The sequence below is a fragment of the Colletotrichum siamense genome, assembly GCF_013390195.1.
Source record: "Colletotrichum siamense strain Cg363 chromosome Unknown KSG_Cg363_contig02, whole genome shotgun sequence".
In the NCBI taxonomy this organism is placed as follows: Eukaryota; Fungi; Ascomycota; class Sordariomycetes; order Glomerellales; family Glomerellaceae; genus Colletotrichum; species Colletotrichum siamense.
In genome coordinates, this window is record NW_023501015.1 from 1,978,126 (window position 1) to 1,998,078 (window position 19,953).

The 19,953-nt window shown below is 41.1% G+C and overlaps 4 protein-coding genes across 4 annotated transcripts; 2 read left to right on the forward strand and 2 right to left on the reverse strand.

Moving 5' to 3' along the window:
* Positions 1 to 2,403: 2,403 nt before the first annotated feature.
* Positions 2,404 to 2,781, forward strand: CGCS363_v002520 (uncharacterized protein; the record flags this gene model as incomplete). The annotated part of the gene is made up of 2 exons (XM_036634369.1): positions 2,404 to 2,686; positions 2,744 to 2,781. 2 exons carry the CDS (start codon positions 2,404 to 2,406, stop codon positions 2,779 to 2,781), a joined length of 321 nt encoding a protein of 106 aa, XP_036500603.1.
* A 2,330-nt stretch (positions 2,782 to 5,111) lies between these two features.
* On the reverse strand, positions 5,112 to 7,072 carry BOT1-0 (Cytochrome P450 monooxygenase BOT1; the record flags this gene model as incomplete). The annotated part of the gene is made up of 8 exons (XM_036634370.1): positions 5,112 to 5,277; positions 5,334 to 5,494; positions 5,554 to 5,664; positions 5,723 to 6,052; positions 6,120 to 6,326; positions 6,404 to 6,668; positions 6,725 to 6,785; positions 6,838 to 7,072. 8 exons carry the CDS (start codon positions 7,070 to 7,072, stop codon positions 5,112 to 5,114), a joined length of 1,536 nt encoding a protein of 511 aa, XP_036499004.1.
* Positions 7,073 to 9,728: 2,656 nt separating this feature from the next.
* Positions 9,729 to 11,468, forward strand: BOT2-2 (Presilphiperfolan-8-beta-ol synthase; the record flags this gene model as incomplete). Its single annotated transcript, XM_036634371.1, has 9 exons — positions 9,729 to 10,105; positions 10,167 to 10,293; positions 10,355 to 10,373; positions 10,429 to 10,583; positions 10,640 to 10,815; positions 10,873 to 10,962; positions 11,020 to 11,053; positions 11,112 to 11,329; positions 11,384 to 11,468. 9 exons carry the CDS (start codon positions 9,729 to 9,731, stop codon positions 11,466 to 11,468), a joined length of 1,281 nt encoding a protein of 426 aa, XP_036500602.1.
* A 287-nt stretch (positions 11,469 to 11,755) lies between these two features.
* Positions 11,756 to 13,462, reverse strand: OASD (3-oxo-5-alpha-steroid 4-dehydrogenase; the record flags this gene model as incomplete). Its single annotated transcript, XM_036634372.1, has 1 exon — positions 11,756 to 13,462. The coding sequence occupies one exon, from the start codon at positions 13,460 to 13,462 to the stop codon at positions 11,756 to 11,758; it is 1,707 nt and encodes a 568-aa protein (XP_036499002.1).
* Positions 13,463 to 19,953: the final 6,491 nt, after the last annotated feature.

Consider the following 19,953-nt stretch of genomic DNA (forward strand, 5'->3'; position numbering starts at 1 on the left):
TAAAAACTAAAATTATAACTTTTAAAAACCTCTATATTACTTCTATTATTTCTATTAATCTACTATTTACTTATTTTAAGAATATCTTTTTTTAATAAATCTTTTAGTATTATAATATAGAAGTTATTAATAAAGTTTTATAAGGTTAAAGCTTTATTTAAAACTAGCTTTAAGATTTCTTTTAATATAATAAAGCTTTTATAGTAACTAAACTCTATTTAGTAATATTAAAAATATATTTATTATTTAATTTATAGTCTTTATTTAATATTTATATTTTTATAGTAATTATTAATTACTTTATTAATAATAAAAGTACTTTATAGTTATATCTTTTAGCTTTCTCTTAATATTATAGAAATTATAGTAGTAAAAGCTTTATAAAAACTTTTATTAGTATTATTAATTAGTATTAGATTTAGAACTATATTAAAATAATAATTATTAATAATACTATAAATAATAATACTTATTTCTAAGCTTTTTATTAATAGATTAACTTAAAGATATTAGAGATAAATATCTAAGTTTAATATATATAATATTATAGCTATATCTTTAATCTTATAGCTTAAGTTTTTTTATTTAGTAAGGATTAAGGGAATTTTAAGGTTAAATTAGATTATTATTAGTTTATAAAGTAGTATAATAAGGATCTAAAAATATAATAATATCTTAAACTTATTAATTAGCTTTAGAATATTATTAAATTTATATAGGTTTCTCTATAATAAATAGAATAGTATTAAAAAGTAGTAATAGAGATTAATAATAGTTTTAACTTTTAGATCTTCTCTAAGTTATACTAAGAAGTTTAGTTTATACTAAATAATAATACTTATTAGAATAATATATATCTAATAATTAAGAGGGCTATAAAGAAGAAAATAGAGATTTAGATTTTCTTATTAATTAATAATAATAATAATAATATTAAATAATATATATTAGAGTTAAACTTACTTTCTACTAATAATTAGAAGGTTTTTATTAAGATCTTAATAATCTTTAAGTTTTTCTATTACTAAATAAAGTAGTATAAAAGCTAAAGTATTAATAATAAATATAACTAACTTTAAGAGGTTATAATAAATATTAAATATTTTTTCTTATATCTTATTAATTAGAAAATATATTATAATACTAATATTAATTTTAAAGTTAATAATAATAATAAAAGTATTTTTTAGCTATTATAGTTATTTTAAAAGTATACTAGTTAAGCTTAATATTATTAATATAATATTTAAGCTTTATTTACTTATATATAGAAAAACTAAATATTATTAGCTTTATAATTTATTTTATAATTTAAGACTTTTAATAAAGAGTAATAGACTTTCCTCTATAGTAATATTAAGTAAGTATAATAAAAGCTTTTTAATTATTATAAACTTCTTAAAGAGTTATTATTATTTTCTAATATAATTATTCTATATTTATTATATAGTATTTTATACTTAAGAGATATATAAAGTAAGGATTATTAAAAAGAATAAATTAAAAAAACTCTAAGTATTTTTATAAAGTACTTTAACTAATAGTATTATTAGTTTAATAAGATTTTATTATTAAGCTAATAAGCTAGTATACTTCTTATTAATTTTAGTATTAAAAATATAGAAAATATTTACTATTAGTAATAAGTTAATAGTTAATATTATTAGATATTACTTTAAATAGATAAGTTTAATTTCTACTTTTATTAACTTCTAGAGATTATTTCTAATTTATTATAATAATAAATAGATTATATAGAAACTTTTTTAAAACTCTCTTAGTTTATTATTAATATTTTTATTATATTAGTAATAATAACTAACTATAAAAAAGCTTTTAATACTATTAAGTTAAACTTCTTATTATAAAGGTTCTTAATAATATTAGATATTATAGAGATTTCCTAACTAAATAAAAACTAACTAAAGAAAGGGATAATAATACTTTAGAATTATTTTAAGCTATTAAGGGTATTATAATTTTATTTACTTATTACTTAATTAGGAAGTAATAATAATATTATTTACTATAATATTTAACTTATTATACTTATAAGTTAACTAATAATTAAAGCTTAGGAAAAAGATTACTAAGTTAATAAGTATAGGGGGCAAAATTAACTTGATTGTACTTGCGGCAGCGCTGCTCTGTGGCACCTGAGCAGGAGAGGTAGATGCCACTAGCCGCGATGAGTGTTGCCTCAATTCAGCGCGTCATTCGCCCAGGGCATTAGAAACCAGGAAGGCGCTCAGGAGCTGTCACACGTCAAAACTAAACATATAAAGCTCACAAACTTCCCCTGGCTGGTTCACTAAATCTATGTGGGTGGAGACACACGAAGCCATACCAAATAGCAAAACGGCTTCATCCAGCGATCTCCGTTCTATCAGGTTACTCGACATCATGTCTTCAGAGAGGATAACCATCTATCACAATGGACCTTCGACTCCCGGTGTGCACGTCCGAGACGAATCAGACAGTCAAGATCCGCCACCCGAATACACATATCCCGATTTACCTACCGATGGGACGATCCCGCCTGGCCGCGTCAACACCCCCTTCTCAAACTTACCGGCAACGGAAAGATTAGTCAGACGACAGGTTCCGATCATCGCCATTTCATCAGGGTCTCCCGGAGTGCCAATCTACATGGTGTGCTTCCTGCTGGTCATTTGTTTGTTGGCCTGTAAGTCACATCTCGGACAATAAATCCTGTGCGGACCTGCTAACCCCTGAACGACAGACCATCTGGTTTCACTATGTATGGCCATCTACCCTTGATGACCCTTAGGGCAATATGCACTGCAAAACAAGTCCTGAATGGCCTGATTTCATGTCGACTTGGACCACTTGGGAATGCCCTCAGCGAAAGTCGGTGTGAGTGACGGCGTGGATAATTCTTCCAATTGAAATTACGGTCTCGTGCGGACTTAGACGGCCACCCTCTATTCTGTGAACTACAGAAATACACCCTGATACCGGGTTTTGTGGTTTTGGAGAACCCGTGCGGCTCCCCACGGGGCCTCAATTCTCGCATCCAGGTGCACATCCCGACGACTTACCATACCGAGATTGGAATTGAGTTTCAGCTTCGATGGTTTTCCGGTGAGGGTTTGGGTGAAAACACGGAATCAGCACTTACAGTTCACTGGGCGCGTATCTCTATATATACCTTGAACCCCATGTATGCCAGCGCCAATCCAAATTGTCCAGATTGCACACTGTTTTTGACTACTCGAATTCAGATTGTCCAGATTTCTCGTCGCTTCGACTACTTGACTTGAGAGGCTTTATTTCCCTGATTTCTCTACGACAGCAGCCATGGATCCGTTCAAGCCCATCCCGTCTGAAATCCTCCGGATGATACTCCAGATCCTGCCGGGCCGCTCCGATTTTGCTGCTGCGACTGAAGCGTCCGCAGCCTTTCGTAACGCAGCTGATCCGTTCGAATCCATCCCGTCTGAAATCCGCCTGATGATACTCGAGATCCTGCCGGGCCGCTCCGATATTGCTGCTGCGACTCAAGCGTCCAAAGCCTTTCGTAACACAGCCGCAGGCACCTCATCACGCGACCTGATCCGCCGCTTGCACATCCAGAAAGACCTCAGCGGAGACCTTCTCCAAGCCGCGATGGCTGTCGTCTTGTTTCCAGGTCCAGGTTCGAATGAAGCGTTAATAACCAAGCACTTGGATGACTGGGAACATGGTCGGTTTGCGAATCCATTCCTTGATCATATCAGCAACCGGGATCGCATAGAAAAGTTGGATAACCTCTGTGGCTGCTTGCGACTTGTCATCACCGACTATTTGTCCAAGGCCACTAGTGCTCGACTGCCGTTTGCGTATCGAGCGTTGCCAACGTGGTCAAACCCATATTATGCTCTGACGGCTACGCAGGGAGATCTCCGCCAACATCACTTGAACAGTTTCAACATTAATAACATGGAAACTGATGAGCGGTGCCGTGTTTATCGCGCCTTTCTACAGTATGAGATTCTCAGCAAGGTCTACGGCCCCTTGGCAGCGGCAAGAGCGCCTGCCGGTCCTCAACCCAGGTTTCATATGTGGGACTGGAATTCTCTTTTCCACAACTCCATACCAGCCTCGGATCCCAAGCTCTTTGGGAGCATTCGCGAGTATTACATCATGACACACCGCGCGGTACTTGCCCAACTTGAAATGGACCCTCGGCAGACGTTCCGCCAAGACCCTCCGCAACACATACCGGAGGTGTGTGAGCATGCGCCTCGCGTGGGACAGTATGAGTTTCAACCCAACCCTAGATACTTGGTAGCACGTCCCCAGCATACCGATGTCGCTGGATTTTCTGTGTTGGCCAGCGGCGGTCTTGACACGCTCGTGGGCGTTCTGACGGCACAACCATGGACAATGCGCACTCTGTATTTAAAGCTCTGGCGAGAATGCAAACGCAAGCATTTGAGGTTTGGCCTGGCTCTTTCGATCCCGGCTGTAGATTACGCCGATTACGCTGATTCACAACCTTCGTTCAATGCACGATATTGGCTTTTCGCTGGTCTGGCTCGGTTGCAAAGACAGAGGGCTTGGGGCGTTTTTCGAGACGACCGCTTCTATCCGCGCTCCATGGCATCCATGACACAGCGATTTCGACAAGGAATGATGCAAAACAACCCTTTTACACTCCAACATTATCGATACCCAACTAGCAGCTCTCTCACACTCAACACTTATCGATACCCAAATAGCAATGCTTTGTATCGATATGCAGATGGCACTGCTTTTCAGGCGGATCAACGGTATCCTAGCTCACACGTCTGGGTCAGCCTCAACCAGTCTCGCATTCTTCGAGAGGCTTGGAAAAGATGTGAGAGACGCGGGGCCTGTTCTTGGAGGATCATGACAGAGTAGACAGCGGTTCGTATGGTAGACAGCGGCTCCCAGGGCATACAGCGGTTCACAGTTGAACGATTAGCAGTTTAGAATAGAACATTACTTATAAACGAAGACGGTTTCTCCCCGATTCCATGCGCTTAGTTAATAGTACCTCATGCCAAGCCGGGACGCCGTCGCATACCTCGCAGATTCAAACCTGTCCCAAGATTTCCATGTTATTCAGTGATTTGCATTCAATTTTACGGGTGTTCTTTGATGGAGTCAATCTTGACTCTGATAGGTTTCCAGATCCTGGCCGCAGCACTGTCAATCCAGATCGCTGTCGTCTCATCTGTCTTGTAAAGACTCATGTCGAACCGGCTGAAGAAGTTTGCGATGCTGAGATACATCTCAACATAAGCAACACTATGGATGATTAGCTCTTTGTTCAGCTTTGACCGCACTACCGTATTCAAACTTACTTCATGCCCAGGCAGGATCGGGGTCCTTTGCTGAATGGAACGAAGTACTTCTCCAACGCCCATCCCTGTTCTCCGAGCCAACGTTCTGGAATGAACTTCTCAGGCTCGGCGAACAGATCAGGGTTGTCGTGAATAGTGCGGAGAGTCTGCGAGACAGTTGTCTGTGAGGCAAGTAGAGTCAGTATACCGTACGCAATATCAGGAAAGGCGCAATACTCACGCCTTCCGGAAGATAGTAGCCGTCAACAGTGGCGCCGCCTTTGGGGACTCTTCTCGGGATGATGCCAGGCACTGGAGATGAGAGACGCAAAATCTCCTTGATAGTCGCACTCTACATGTTGAAGGTCAGTGGCACATCCCCAAAACCACGCGCTGAATGAGCCACGCACCAAATAAGGTAGGCTGCTGATGTCACGGTACTCATAAAGACCCTCTGAGTTGGTGTCAACAGTCTTCAACTCTTCAAGCACCTTATCTAACTTGTCAGGATGCCTGAGCAAGTAGTAAGTGCCGAAGGTCAGGCCAAAGCTGGTTGTGTCGGTGCCTGCAAAACACAAAGCCAGAGCTTCATCAACAAGCGCCTCGCGGCTCAGCTTGTGGTACATCTTTGTGTTTTTGGTGCTCAGCAAAGTATCAAAATATGTGCTGCGGCCGTCGGAAGAGGTGTCGACTCCAGCGTTTTGCCGGTCTTCAATCTCCTGAATCCACTCGGAGCATTGCTGCGGAGTTGTGTTAGGCGATATGCAATGCAACTTCAAGACGTGGGTCATCGGAGGATTTACTTACGTGGCGGAACTGAGCATATCCCGGCAGCAGCTTTTGAGCGATGCTCATGGGAATAGCCATGGCAAGATGAATGAGAAACGGGAAGTGCTTCGTAATCAGGAAGTTCTCTGCAAACTTTTCCATGATGTCCAAGAAGGGGGGAAACTCCTCGTCCTGGTCAACCAAGTTCATGTTTCTGTCGAATAGGACAGGCATAATGGTGTCGACCTTCAGAAAAGAATAGAAATCAGCAACCTTTCCAACGAAAGTCACAGATTAGAATCAATCATAATGGTAAAACTTACTGTCACGGCCTGCCAGAAGGGCTGCATGCTGATAGCTTCTCCCTTCTCAAATGACCTCCGGGCCCTTGCCATGGCCCTCTTGACGACGTCAAGAACGACGGGGGCCAGTTGATCCATCTGTTTTGGCGAGAAAATTGACTTCACAGTGTTCCTGCGCTGCTTGTGCGCCTCAGGATCAATCAGCATGATGATGGAATACTTGATACCCCCGCCGCTCTGGAAGAAGTCAGGGTCCTTGGTGTACTTTGTGCCATTTCCGTAAACCCTTGATGACGATATTAGTTTACACTTTTCCCACTGAAGACTCAATTGTTTACATACTCTTTGAAATATTCCGGGTTATAGACATGCACTCTGCTTGGTGATACTCTCACAACAGGTCCTGCTTCGGATCAGTCCGTGAAGTCGCGTTCGGGCGTCGGAATCTCACTCACCATACTTAGCGTGGAGTTTGGGGTAATCCTTGATGTAATGGCCGTCCAGGATGACATCCTGGTAGAACTCATACCAATAAGTGGCTGCAGCGTACCATGGGCCAGGGATGTTTCTGAGGGGGTGGAACAGGAGCCTGTAGGCCACGAGTCCGACGGCATAGAGCACAAGCCCCACGACAAAAATTCGCGGGGCGTCGCTCAGGAGACTCTGCTGGCCCAGAAGCTTCAGGGCCATGTTTCGATCTGGGTGAAGTCGGTCGACTTCAGAAGCGATCGCCTTGGGTGCGTGGAGAAAAGAGAGAGGAAGTAATACAATTGACTCGCATAGAACGAAGAGGTCTGAGCCAACGGGATGAGATTTGGCGAATCTCGCTTCCCTTATGGCCTTTTCGCAGTCGCCGCGCTGCACGGTTCTGCACTCAAAGATAGTGTTGCCCAAGTTGGAAATGGTCGACCAAGGCACTCTCGCTATTTCGAGGAAAGGCAGCAGGCGGCAACAGCGTCGAGAATCCCTGATCGAGCCAATCGTTGATCATTTTCTCCATTGGGGGTTGAACCTATATGTAAGTATGCAGGACATCTGCGGGACCCCATCAACTCATCAATCGCACGTCGCTATGGCCCTCACCGCTAAATTAGCGTGGGCCTGCTGTGCCGTTCGATGCCTCTGGCCCTGAAGCAGCGCTGCCGTGTTACTCAGACAAACAAAACAAGGGCATTATTTGGTATGTTTGCCTGGATACAGAGAGGCTGAATTGGTCATTCGACGGATCACGGGCTGACAGTTAAGGCAGCAGTCGAGGCTGCAAGGCAGCAGACAATGTCTTACATCACTTTCGGTGTTGCCGCCTTATGGATTTGGGGCGCCACTGGTTTGGGGGCCGATTTCTCGCATCTTGCTTCCCGAAATGTTCGGGTTAGGGCTGAAGTGCCTGAGTGCTGAGACCCGTTGATTCATTTTGGTGGCTGCCCGGGCATCCTTTACATGAGATGTCACTGAAACAGGACCTGTCAAGAGGCGCGGTCGCTGTTCCTTCCAGGCGGAACTTGGTTGTGATCCTTTTGTGGCAACTCTCCACTGCCGGATGCGGCATCGTCTGATAGTCCTCTTCGTGACACGATCCACTTGCAGTGCTCCGTGGAGTTCTTCAGCGAACGAGATCCTCGCCGGATTGCACACGAACATCGGACAAACATTGCATGAGAACATCTGACAACTGTTGACAAGTCAACATGTCGTGTCTCATTGGCTATTCTTGTGCGATGCGATGTAACCAGCCCCTGATGTTCGAGTTCCGACCCCTCCTGGCGGGATCAATCCAACGGGACCACGAGTCTTTCCATGTCTTCCGGGGGTGAATCTTCCCCTTGGCACCACGGTTTTGGCCTCTAGAGTCTGGAGGCACCTGCGGACCCCTCAAGACCAAGAGCCGAGCCCACACACTGCGAACCATCCCGGCATCTCATATGGCTACTCTCTCATAGGCTAGTGTCCTGAAAACCGCGGGGCCTATGAAAACAGTCCGACGGAATGTGGACTGTGTCTGGCTGTCTGCGCCGCGAACCTGCAGCGCCGCCAACATTTAGCGGCTCGGGACGATTGGCTATCCTCTCCTTCGGTGAATCTAGCAGGCTGTAAGGCAGGGAAATCCCAGTATCTGCGACCGGCAAGCAAGCAATCCTAGCCACAACAACGTGTTTTTTCGATTTTCCAATTGAGCAAAGTTCAGACTTCGGCGTCCTAACTCTAGTCCGGGTAACACCAGACCGAATCTGGTCTTTTCTTGGGGATTTCCACTCTCCCCAATGTGATAGCAGGGTTGCATCAGTTCCCCCAAGTAGGTACAAAAGGGAAACCTGCAGACAGAACGGATCTTGCTCTGTGTGCCAGGTACAAGTCTGTAATCGGTACCCCCGAAAGGGGTATCCTAGGCATTACAAGCGGAACCTCAACGCGCAGTCGCGCATTATTACACACAATACCTAGCTCCACGGGCTCCAAGTGCCGCGATGCTGTCACATGGTGCACCTTAGGGTCTCCAGTGAGAAGAGATAACTTCTTGAGGGGACTTTTTAGGTGGATAGCGGCCGCCGGAAATGTGTAGGCTCCAATGCACGCCAATGGCGGTGCAGCAAGGCGAAGGCTGACATTGCTGACACCGAGTCACCGACGGCCACAGTTATGTCTCTTTTGAGTAAATGCCTGTCAGCTTCTATGGACTCTTACGCCCCCAGACTTGTCAACTTGGGAAAATCAGAGTTTGGCCTTGCCTTGGGACTGGGACATCCATGTCCATGGTGATGTGTCCAAGTCCCTGACCCTCCTAGCGGAGCTAAGATCAACTCCTTGACTCGCCCTTCTGTGGTTCGGACAATAATCGCCGCCTCTTTCGCTTGCGGTGACGAAACCCTCGCAGAAGGGGGTGGGTCTCTTCTCCTGGTCGTCCTAGGCTTCCTGGTTAGTCACAAGGGCAGCCTGACCGGTGTCCTTGGGGTCAACATCTCTGTCGAGGCGGAGTCCTGTTTGTCAATGGCTTGGTGTGCAGGTTTGCCTGCTGCAGGAACGTCCAGACCTTTGGGGGCTTGCGCCGACAGGTGAGTCCGCTCGGCGTTAGCCAACCGACGAGACGAGATGGGAAGTCGGGGTGGAGGATGATGTTTGGTCACTTGGCTGTGTGGCTCCAGGTCTGTTCTCTCAATTATAAGGTGTGGCCGCATAGGGCTGCACTTGTCATACTCATAAATGGCGCGAAGCTACATATTCCCTGGACGGACGAACCAAAAGACACAAATTGAAGAACGCCGCCATCTCCCGCCTTCTTTTCAACCCTTTTTTACTTTCTGAGAGATCCCAATCTCGCTCCCAAACTCAACCAACTTCCACGCCGAACATGAGCTCAGACGACAGGTACAGGGTCTCTTGCAAGAGGGCCTCCACAGACATGGACCCCTCGTCTAACGATGTGGTTCCCTCGAAAAGGATCATGCTTGGAAGACGCCCCTCGATTACCACCGCGTCGGATATTAGTCCCTCAGAATCTTCATCGCCGCCAGCTACCCCAGTTTCCGAGTACCAAGCAACTGCCACTCAGACCTCGCCTTCGGATCATGGCAGCGCGGCATGCGACCGCAACCTGCGTGACATCATGGCGGCCGACGCCCAATACGTCCGGATTCCGGACTGTTTCTCGTCCATCATGTCCGTCGAGCCCGCCATGAACGTCAACTGGCAGCGGCTCAAGGAGGAGGCCAACGCATGGATCAAGGAGTACGTGATTTGAGACAGGCCCGATGATCATCTGCACGAAATCACGCTAACGAACGGCCAGCATCTACCACCTCAGCGATGCACAGGCGAAGAAGCATTCACGAGCCAATTTTGCGTTCATGAACGCCATGTGGATTCCATACGCCGACGAGGAGTCTTTCCGGGTGATGCTGGATTGGAACAACTGGGTGAGTTATCAGACGACGCAGTAATAAAGTTTCAAATATTCCGACTAACACTCGAATCAAGGTCTTTGCTTTCGATGATCGTATGTGGGCATGGTATACCCTCGCCTCTATTGGTGACTAATCAGGAAATCATAGAATTCGATGAAGGCCATTTGAAAGACGACCCCATCAAGGCTCAGAAGGAGCTTGATGCTCACATGGCAATCTTGGAAGACAAGAACCCGCCAGTTGAGCGTGACGACAACCCCATTCACTACGTATTCCAGACAACTTGGGATCGTTTCAAGAAGGTCAGATTTCAATTGCTTCAAGTTTCGTACGCTTCGCGAAGACTTACTCTTCCCAGAGAACATCACCAGAGTTACAAGCTCGCTACAGGGCATCCATGAAGGGCTACTTTGAAGGCCTGATTGGTCAAGTCAAGGTGCAGGAATCACAAAAGGCGTTGAAGATCTCAGTCAAGCAGTACATGGACTTCAGAAGGGCGACAATTGCCTGCGAGCCATGCTACGCCCTCGTTGAGTGGGTGCCAGATGAAGCCTTCTCCTTCGTTCCGTGGCTAACAGATCTTCCCTCCAGGTATGCGCATGGAATTAGCATCTCGCAGGAGCAGGTTGACCACGAGTCGGTCCAAACCTGCATGCAAACTGCATCCGATCTCGTCATTCTGTAAGTTGCCTCGTATGCCAGCCTGCAGCTACTTGCAGTTCGCTTACACCAGTGCAGTGTCAACGACATCCTCTCATATCGCAAAGACTTGGTAAGCACACAACCAACCAGCCAATCTCCATGCTCGCATCGCTTACGTCCGTATGTAGGAGCAAGGAGTCGACCACAACCTCATCTCGCTTCTCAAGGCGCAGGGCTACTCAACCCAGGCCGCTGTGGACAAGATTGGTGACATGATCGATGAGTGCTACAAGAGATGGTACGGCGCGATGGCGAGAATGCCCCTCTGGGGCGAGAAGATCGATCGGGAGGTCCTCAGGTACCTCGACGGCTGCCGCAACATTGCGCTTGGCAATTTGCACTGGAGGTGAGTCGCTTTGGCCGACGCTTGAATCATGCATCCCCCTGACATGAATTGCAGTTACGAGAGCGGCCGTTACCTGGGTGCAGAGGGGGCTGAAGTGCGACAAACTCGCATTATGCGCCTTCCTTCTCCGGGTATTTAAAAAGTTCTGCGTGCTTATAGCGTCTTGGATTTCACAAAAGCCGAGTCAATTGTTTGCTTGATGATGCATGGTGGCCGTTTATCAGCGTTTACGAAGGAGTTGAAATAGTTTAGACGAGATACCGGACATCGTGTCCTGCTTATGGTTTTGGGTGGAGGCTTTCTGATTTTTCCTTATAGACATTCATGGAGTTGCAAAGATACCAAATTGCAATGTTTTTATTGATGTGGTTTATCCTAGAGATCATGTATCTCTTCTTTTGCTCTTTCGTCCGCCTTGTGTCTTCGTCACTTGTTTTCTCGCACCGCATGTTCCCCGGCTCGCTTGCCAGAAAAGACCCCATCAGCGATTGACAACCCACTCACGTACCCGTTGGCGCAAACTCCGACGGCAGTTCTCCCAGCTGCATATAAACCGGGGATGGTCTTATCTTCCCCTGTCAGGACCAGCCCCGTGTCTCCATCGACGCGCAGGCCGCCAAGAGTGAGGCCATTGACAGCTTGAATGCCTCCCACGCGGCACGAGATGTCAACGCCGTAGAAGGGGGGCTTCAACAGCGGTGTGCAGTACTCTGAGGCCTTATGCATGCGATCTTCATTCCGGCTAGAAATGTCCCGGTTATACCCCTCCACCGTACTTTTCAATCCTTCGGCCGACACGCCGAGTTTGCTGCCCAGCGCCTCGAGCGAACTTGCTTTTTTGTAATCCCAGTACAGCCAGTGGAGTCGTTGAACCAACAGAGGAAAGTTTGTTTGCTTAAACAACTGGCCCCTGGCCTTAGCCCACTGATTTGAGTCAAGAATCAGAAATCCTTTCGCGTCGTGATCCCGAATCATGATGTCGCTTAGAGTCGCCCCGTACATGTCCTCGGCTGCAAATCGCTTGCCGTCTTGGGCCACGACAACACCCTCAACCAGGGCTGTTGGTGGGTACAAAAAACGCCAGGCGGACATCTTGTTCATGTTGGACACTGAACCCCCGGCCTCGACACCGATGTTGATTCCAGACCCGTCATCGCCCTGTGTTCCAAGGGGTGCGACGGTGGAGAACTCGGGGAGATAAACTTGCCGCATTTCGTGATTGAAGGCGAACCCGCCGGCTGACAGCACGACAGCACGCGAGTGGATCGTTTCTGAGACGGCATGTTCTTGCCAGATTTTATCAGCTTGTCGGTGATACTTGTCCGCCAACTGTGAGGCCATCAGCTGATACTTCTTGGTCTTCTTGACCAGGCTCTCGTGCTTGGCAAAGAGAGAGTTCGTATTGGACATTGTCCTGATCTCTACTCCACTTGTCTTGCCCTGACCATCGAACAGGACTCTTTGGACTTTCGTAGCAGGCTGGAAGTCGACCCCAAGCCCCAAGGCCGACTCGAACAAAACGCGCCAGAGCTCCCCGCCCGAGAAACCTGGTTGGACCATCCGATGTCCTCTCGGAGCCGGTTCCGCCACCTTGTTGAAAGGATGCGACTTCTCATTGCCGGAGAAGTACAGATAGTGTTGATTTGTCGGATAGCTCGTCTTGTACGGACACAAGGATGCCTCGAATCGTGCGCCGTGTTTCTCCAACCACTCGTTTCGCTGGACGCTCTCGTCGCAGAACCTGCGCAAGGTCTTGTCGTCGACTGCGTCGCCCGTTTCCTCTTTCAGGTAGGCAAACATGTTGTCCGGTGAGTCGTGCCCATAGCCTGCCTCCTTCTGCTGCCTAGTTCCACCTCCAGCATACACGACGCCGCCCGAAAGCGCGGATGCGCCGCCCCCGTGGGCATCGTCGAGAAGGAGCACCTTTGCGCCTTTTTCCGCCGCCGCGATACTCGCGCACACCCCGGCTACCCCACCGCCGACGACGACTACATCTGGGGGCTGAGTTCGCTTCAGAGTCGAGTACTTGTGATGAAACCGGTTGGGTACAGGTAATATTGATTGGAGACGCCACGGTGATGCATTTGGTTTGGGGACCTTTTGCAATGCTGCACATTTGCGGCAGAGCAGCATGACGATAGTGCGGCTGGTCTCGCCAAGTGAGTTGGGTTATGGTGAGGTAATAACAAGAAAGGAGATTTGGTGTTGGGTTCACGGGCGAACGAGGGATTGCGCGGTTTTTGGGATAGGTAAGCGGTTCAATTGTTCAATGTCTCAGTTTGCTTGCTGCTATTCTACCGCTCATCCCGTTGTTTTTGACAGCATGCGCGGTGTCCTTTGCTGTCCGTCATTCCGCGTGTCTTGAACTTAGACGTGTTGGCTCTCCCACGGAGAGCGTGCGTTCCGCGGAGACACAGTGACATTTGTTGACCCCGAAGCTTGGCAAACTCCGAATCATTGTGCTACGTGCTGCACCTACCCTTCGTTGTCATGAGCACGATGCGATGTTGGAAACTCGTCAATATTACTGATGTTTGCTTGATAAGGGGGTTTGCATATTAAGCACCAACAGGAGGGGTTGGACAAGAGCACGCAGCAAAGCATGGTGGGTCTCTCGGCTGAGGTACCCATCATCCCAGGCAGCAACTAAATCCTTCCGGGCATGTTCCAACGCAGGAAGTGACAGTCCATCATCCATTGCCCTTGCTTGTTTGCGGGGGCGGGCAGAAATAATGATCGCAAGTTGAAGTCACGATGCAGCCGGCTTCATCGCCACTGGAGTTCCAAGTAATGGACAAAGGCACTGGACAAGCTCACATATCACGTCAACACAATTAGGCGGCAACATTGAAGGATTGGCATGAACTCGGGGGCTACCCCCATGCAAATTGGCACATGCGGGCTTCATACGAGAGCCTTGCGTGCTCTCAGTCGACTGCTAGCTTATCACCACGAATGAGAGGAACAATCATCACATTTTCTACTTGACAAACTGGGTCTCGTCCAAAATTGGGTAAGTAACGACCAGTAGGATGCGCGCCAATGTCAGGATTCAAGACGAGCCTGGCATTCCCCGTAATCTTTAGAGTCATGCCGAGTTTGGGGTTAACCGCCAGTCTGTGAGCCAATGCCACCTTCCTGCCGTCGATTCCGAAGGTACGGCCCACTCGGAATCACACATCAGGCTGCGAGCTGAACGTTGATGTTTGGATGAAGGAGCTGAATCCCTCCCTGCCCACTTCGGTATGGCGGCTGGAACCAACAACTGCAACGCCAAGTCGCAGGGGTCGCAATCTAAACACCGACACGACACCCCGCGCTAATTCCCGAGGATTCGGTGACCGCCCTATGTTCTATCAGTCAGAGTCGGTGTTCATTGGGTGACAAACTATGATTCAGCTGTATGTGTGTCCATACCGGTGAGAGGAAGTTAGTTTCGAGGCGGACTAGTGAGGCGCGCAAGGGATTCCCAATCCTGTATTTGTTGGTGCCTGCACACCATCTTCCCTCGAGATCGCCTAGAGGAGGGCCCCCTAGCTCCAATCTGGTTGTAGAATTAAACGTCATTCCCGATCCTAAGCGCTGGACTAAATAGGAAAATGCCAGGGACCAATATCGTGGTGGGGTTCTGCAATTTTGTGTTGGTGCTGACTTGCGCATTGGATGATCTCGAGCTGAACTGAGACCCTTGCAGTAGAGCCAGATGAAAGTAGAAGGCAAAAGAGACACTTGGCGTACTAGGTACACATGATTTCCTGTGTTTCGAAACGTGCCGCCCCGGCTCATTGTCTTAAATTCTTCATGCGTATGTACTTTATCAGCAACACTCATGGTCAGCTGAAGGCCCGCAGCAAGTGAATCCGACCCTTCTAAGAATATCTTGAAGTTGATCCTGACTCTGCCAAAGACAGCATGGCATTAAGCTTGGAATTATGAGATGAATAAAGGCTGATATGCGCAGGATCCTAATGCTTCGTGTTCGATTGTGAATCACGTATTCCCATAATCATTCTGATCTACTTCATCACAGACTTTGCTTCAAATCGTAACGTGATTACCCTCAACTTGCACGCGTCATACCTATATTCGTTGGAGATTGTGTAGTTAGAAGCACACTATACTAAGGATCCCTTTTCAAGTGAGCTCCATAGAGTGATGTAGCTGAGGTAGTGTTCAGTGTTAACATGCTGGCTCATCAGATTCTCACAAAGTCCAGTATACGACGTGTTCCAGGTGAGTATGCAAACTTTCACTGTAACCAAAGCTTCAGCGAAGACCCAGAACTGATCTGGTGACACAGTGAGCAGCCAGTAACAGTCGGTATTACTTGCAAGTGGCACGTGTTCTGAATCAATAGACAGCTTGAACATCTCCTATAGTGTAAAGTTTGTCATACAATATAAGACAAGGTGCTCTGAAATAGGGTGACCATAAAAAACAGAATGTTTACTGAGGATAGCTGACTTATATAATTATTTAACCTCAATTAATGCAGAGCGCATAAAACCTATTCACTATCGAAGTCATATTAATAAGAATTTTTTGTTATTATTATTGTTCTATTTTTCGACGTTAGAGCTAAGCTTAGATTGCTCCCTAAGGTATATATTATATAGAGTAAGCTTATTATTAGTCTCATAGGACTAGCTAGCTAGTAGGGCACTATAGGCAGCAAATATTATATTATATTAACTGCGTTAGTAGTGATGTGGATAAGGTTAACTATGTTAGAGGTAGTAGCTATAATCATAGTATTAATTGCAGAGGCTAATACCTTATATAATTACTAATTATATAAGGTGCGCCTAGCTTAATTAACGCTATAATAAGCTAGTATTACTAACACTAATAACTTTCTCTTTTTACTAATATTAACGTAGTTAATAATAACTATAGTATAATTTAAAAAGAAGTTATTAAATAATATATAACATAAAAAGTAGTAATTACTAGTAATTATAGTAATTACCTATAATTACCTATAACCCCTACTATAGTAGTTACTCTATAATTATTACTTAATCCTACTTTAAGCTAGTATTAGTAATTAGTACTACTTAAGCTTATATAACCTATCCCTCTATCTATATTATTACTAAGTTTATATTAAGGAAATATATAAAGTATTAGTTAGGTTTTATTTTAGTAAAGATATTAATAAGATTATTATTATTATTAATCTAGTATATTTTATATAACTTATAGTATTTATATAACTACTATAAAGCTATAATATTAATTATTAAACGCTTCTCTTTTATAATACCTAGCTTAATAAAGCACTTATATAGTAAGTATAAGTTAGTATAGATAATAATAAGTATTAGAAGTAAGTTAAGCTATTTAGTAATTATTTAGAGGGTTATAGAGATAGTATAAACTATATTAATACTAATAACTATACTATAAACTTTAGAAGCTAATATACTTTAAATAACTTATTTACTCTTTATTAAACTAAAATAGATAATATTACTATTAATTATAAACTTATTCTTATTAAAAGAGGTCTTATTAATAAAAATAATAGTAAAACTAAGCTATAACGTTAAGTTAATATTATTAGTAAATAAGCTATTAATAAAGATAAAAAGTTTAGTAGTTAATAAGTTAATAAGTATAAATATTAACCCTTATACTAGTAAAGCTATCTACTACTATAGTTATATATTAAGGGTTTTAATATTATTAAGTAAGAAGTCTTAATACTAAGTAGCAGTTAATAAATTATAATATACCTTAAACTAATAGATTAATATAATATATACTCTATATATATATTATTTAATATATTACTTCTTAATAGTATTAAAAGTAATATTAGTATTAATAAAGGTAAGCTTCTTACCTTAACCTTTCTAATAGAGGATAATAATTCCTAACTTATTAATACTAATAATATTACTATTAAATATTAGTAGTTAGTTAATAATAAATTATTACTTAGCTTTTACTATAAATAAAGCCTTAATTAGAGCCTTATCCTTATAAGCTAAGAAACTAATATTAATAAGGCTTAAAGTATGATTAGTTTATATACTAATAACTATAAAGTTAAAGTTAATAGCAGAAAAAACTAAAAAGTAAGGATTATAGCTTAAAGTAACTATCTAGAAAACTTCTCTATAGTGATAGCTATATATAGCTTACTAATAAGTACTAACCTTAATAATACTATAGAGCAGCTTAATAACTCTTATAATAATACCTTCTAAGTATTAATTATAAATCTAAATAAGTAAATATATAAAGATTATTCTATTAAGCTTTATTACTAACTAGATATATACCTATATTATATTATAAAGCTAGAGGATCTTATTAAAAAATAGTAACTATAAAGTAATAATAAAGATAAAATATTAGCTTATATGCTATATTATTAGAGATTATATTAAAATCACTTCCTTACTATTATTAATATATCCTTAAATAATAAAATAAGACTTCTCATAAAGCTTATTAATATTCTTACTTTTAATCTTATTAATTATTTATAATTAAAAGATATAAATATTTATATACTTAATAAGGTTATATATAACTATCTTAAAGATATCTTAATTAATAAGTCTCTTAATTTCAGCCTTATTAGATTACTTAAAAAAGCAGCTAAGCGTATTAATCTTACTTATTTTATAGAGCTATATAGCTAAGTTAAAATTAATATATTCCTTATTAGTTATAAAGACTTTATTAGCAGTAAAGAATATAATAGTAGTATTAATATTATTAACCTTTAGTATAAAATTAACGCTAAAAGTAGGGTTAATATTAACTATCTTTACTATAAATATCTATCTTTATAAACTTCAGTATAGTTTACCTAGAGGTAGTCTTAAGTATTCTTCTCCCTTATAAAGCTAGCTATATTAATATAATAGTAGTAATACTAATACTAGTAATCCTTTTTAGTCTTCTTTTACTAGTATTATTAATACTTTAGGAGTATTTAGTAGAGAGTTAGTATTAATAATATCTTTATCTAAGTTATTATAAAAAAGCTTAATATAAATTAATTAAAATATTCTTAGTTTATAAAATAAGTTAAATATATAATCCTCCTTATTAATAGAGAGAAGCTTATATAAGCTAGCTTAACCCTTATTCTTATACTATATAAGAATATCTAACTATAGTAAGAGAGCTAATATTAATAATATACTTAAGCTATTATAGAGAGTGAGAGTATTAGAGATTTAATACTTAGTATATATATAGTAGAGTTTATTAATAGCTTTTTATATAGCTTCTTAACGCTTAATAATACCTAAAGATAGCGCTAAATCCTTAATTACTTAAAAATAGATACTAAAGATAAGTAAAGTTAAAATTAAACTATTAAGCTTAGTAGTATTATTAATAGTCTTAATAGTTATCTATAAGGCTTATTTATAAAGGATAGAAGGGTCTTTAGCATAAATAATATTATAAGTATAGTATAAAGTAGTATAATAATATTTAACCTTACTAATACTATAATAAGCCTTAATAAGGACTTCTTTAATAGTAATTACTAAAATATAAATAGTATATTTAAATTTATAGCTATAGAAGTTAATACTAATATCTATAATAATAAAGTCTAGAAAACCTTAATATATATTAATCTAATATATATATAAAACCTCCTAAATATATTAAGCTAATAAATCTTTAAGGAAATAAGCTATATTAAAGCTAGTAATACTATTAATAACATAAAGCATTAGTTTATTACTATTAAGATATATAATATCTATAAAAATCTTATAGTTAAACTTATAGTTATTATAAAAAGTAAATCTAAACCTTTTAGATTAACTAATATAAAGTTAATAATACTAACAGACCTTAGTTAGATAAGTAAAAAAGCTTTTATTAACTTTATACTTAGCTTTAATAAGGATATATTAAAGTCTAATAACTAATAAGTAGCTAAAATAGTAATAAAATTATTAAAATTTAACCTTACTAAGGTAGTAATAAGTAATTAACTATTCCTATTAGAAAAGTATCTAGAGATACCCCTATTTATAGATAACTAAAACTCTAAAGTTTTTCTATTTTATAATATTATTAAAGTTATTAAATATAACTTCTATCTTATCTATATTATAAAAGTAATATAAAAAGAGTATATTTATTAATATAATATAAAAAATAATAAAACTAAGTAATATAAAAACTTTAATAGATCTTAATAAATAAATAGAGTTACTAAAGCTAAATCTAATAATAGCTACTCTTATAATATTAACTTTAAGGTTTAATATTAATTATTAAAGTATAAAGACCTAAAACTAGCTTACTATTAAATATTTAGAGGTATTAATATTAAGTAGAATACCTTAAAAGATTATTAATCTATACCTTCTTTTAAAAGAGAACTATAAAGTATATTCTTTAAGTTTAATTATAGTATATAGATCCTACTTAGTAATAGTATAAAAAGTAGTATTATTACTTAATATACTAATAACTTTAAAGCTATTAAAAGTAATACTAATAAAATAAAGAGTAAGAAATTATTAATTTTTATTATTTAAGCTATCTAACTTATATTAGCTATCTTTAGCGTTAAAGTTATTAATATTAAGAGTACTAAAGTAATTTAATATATCCTTATTATAACTATTAATAGG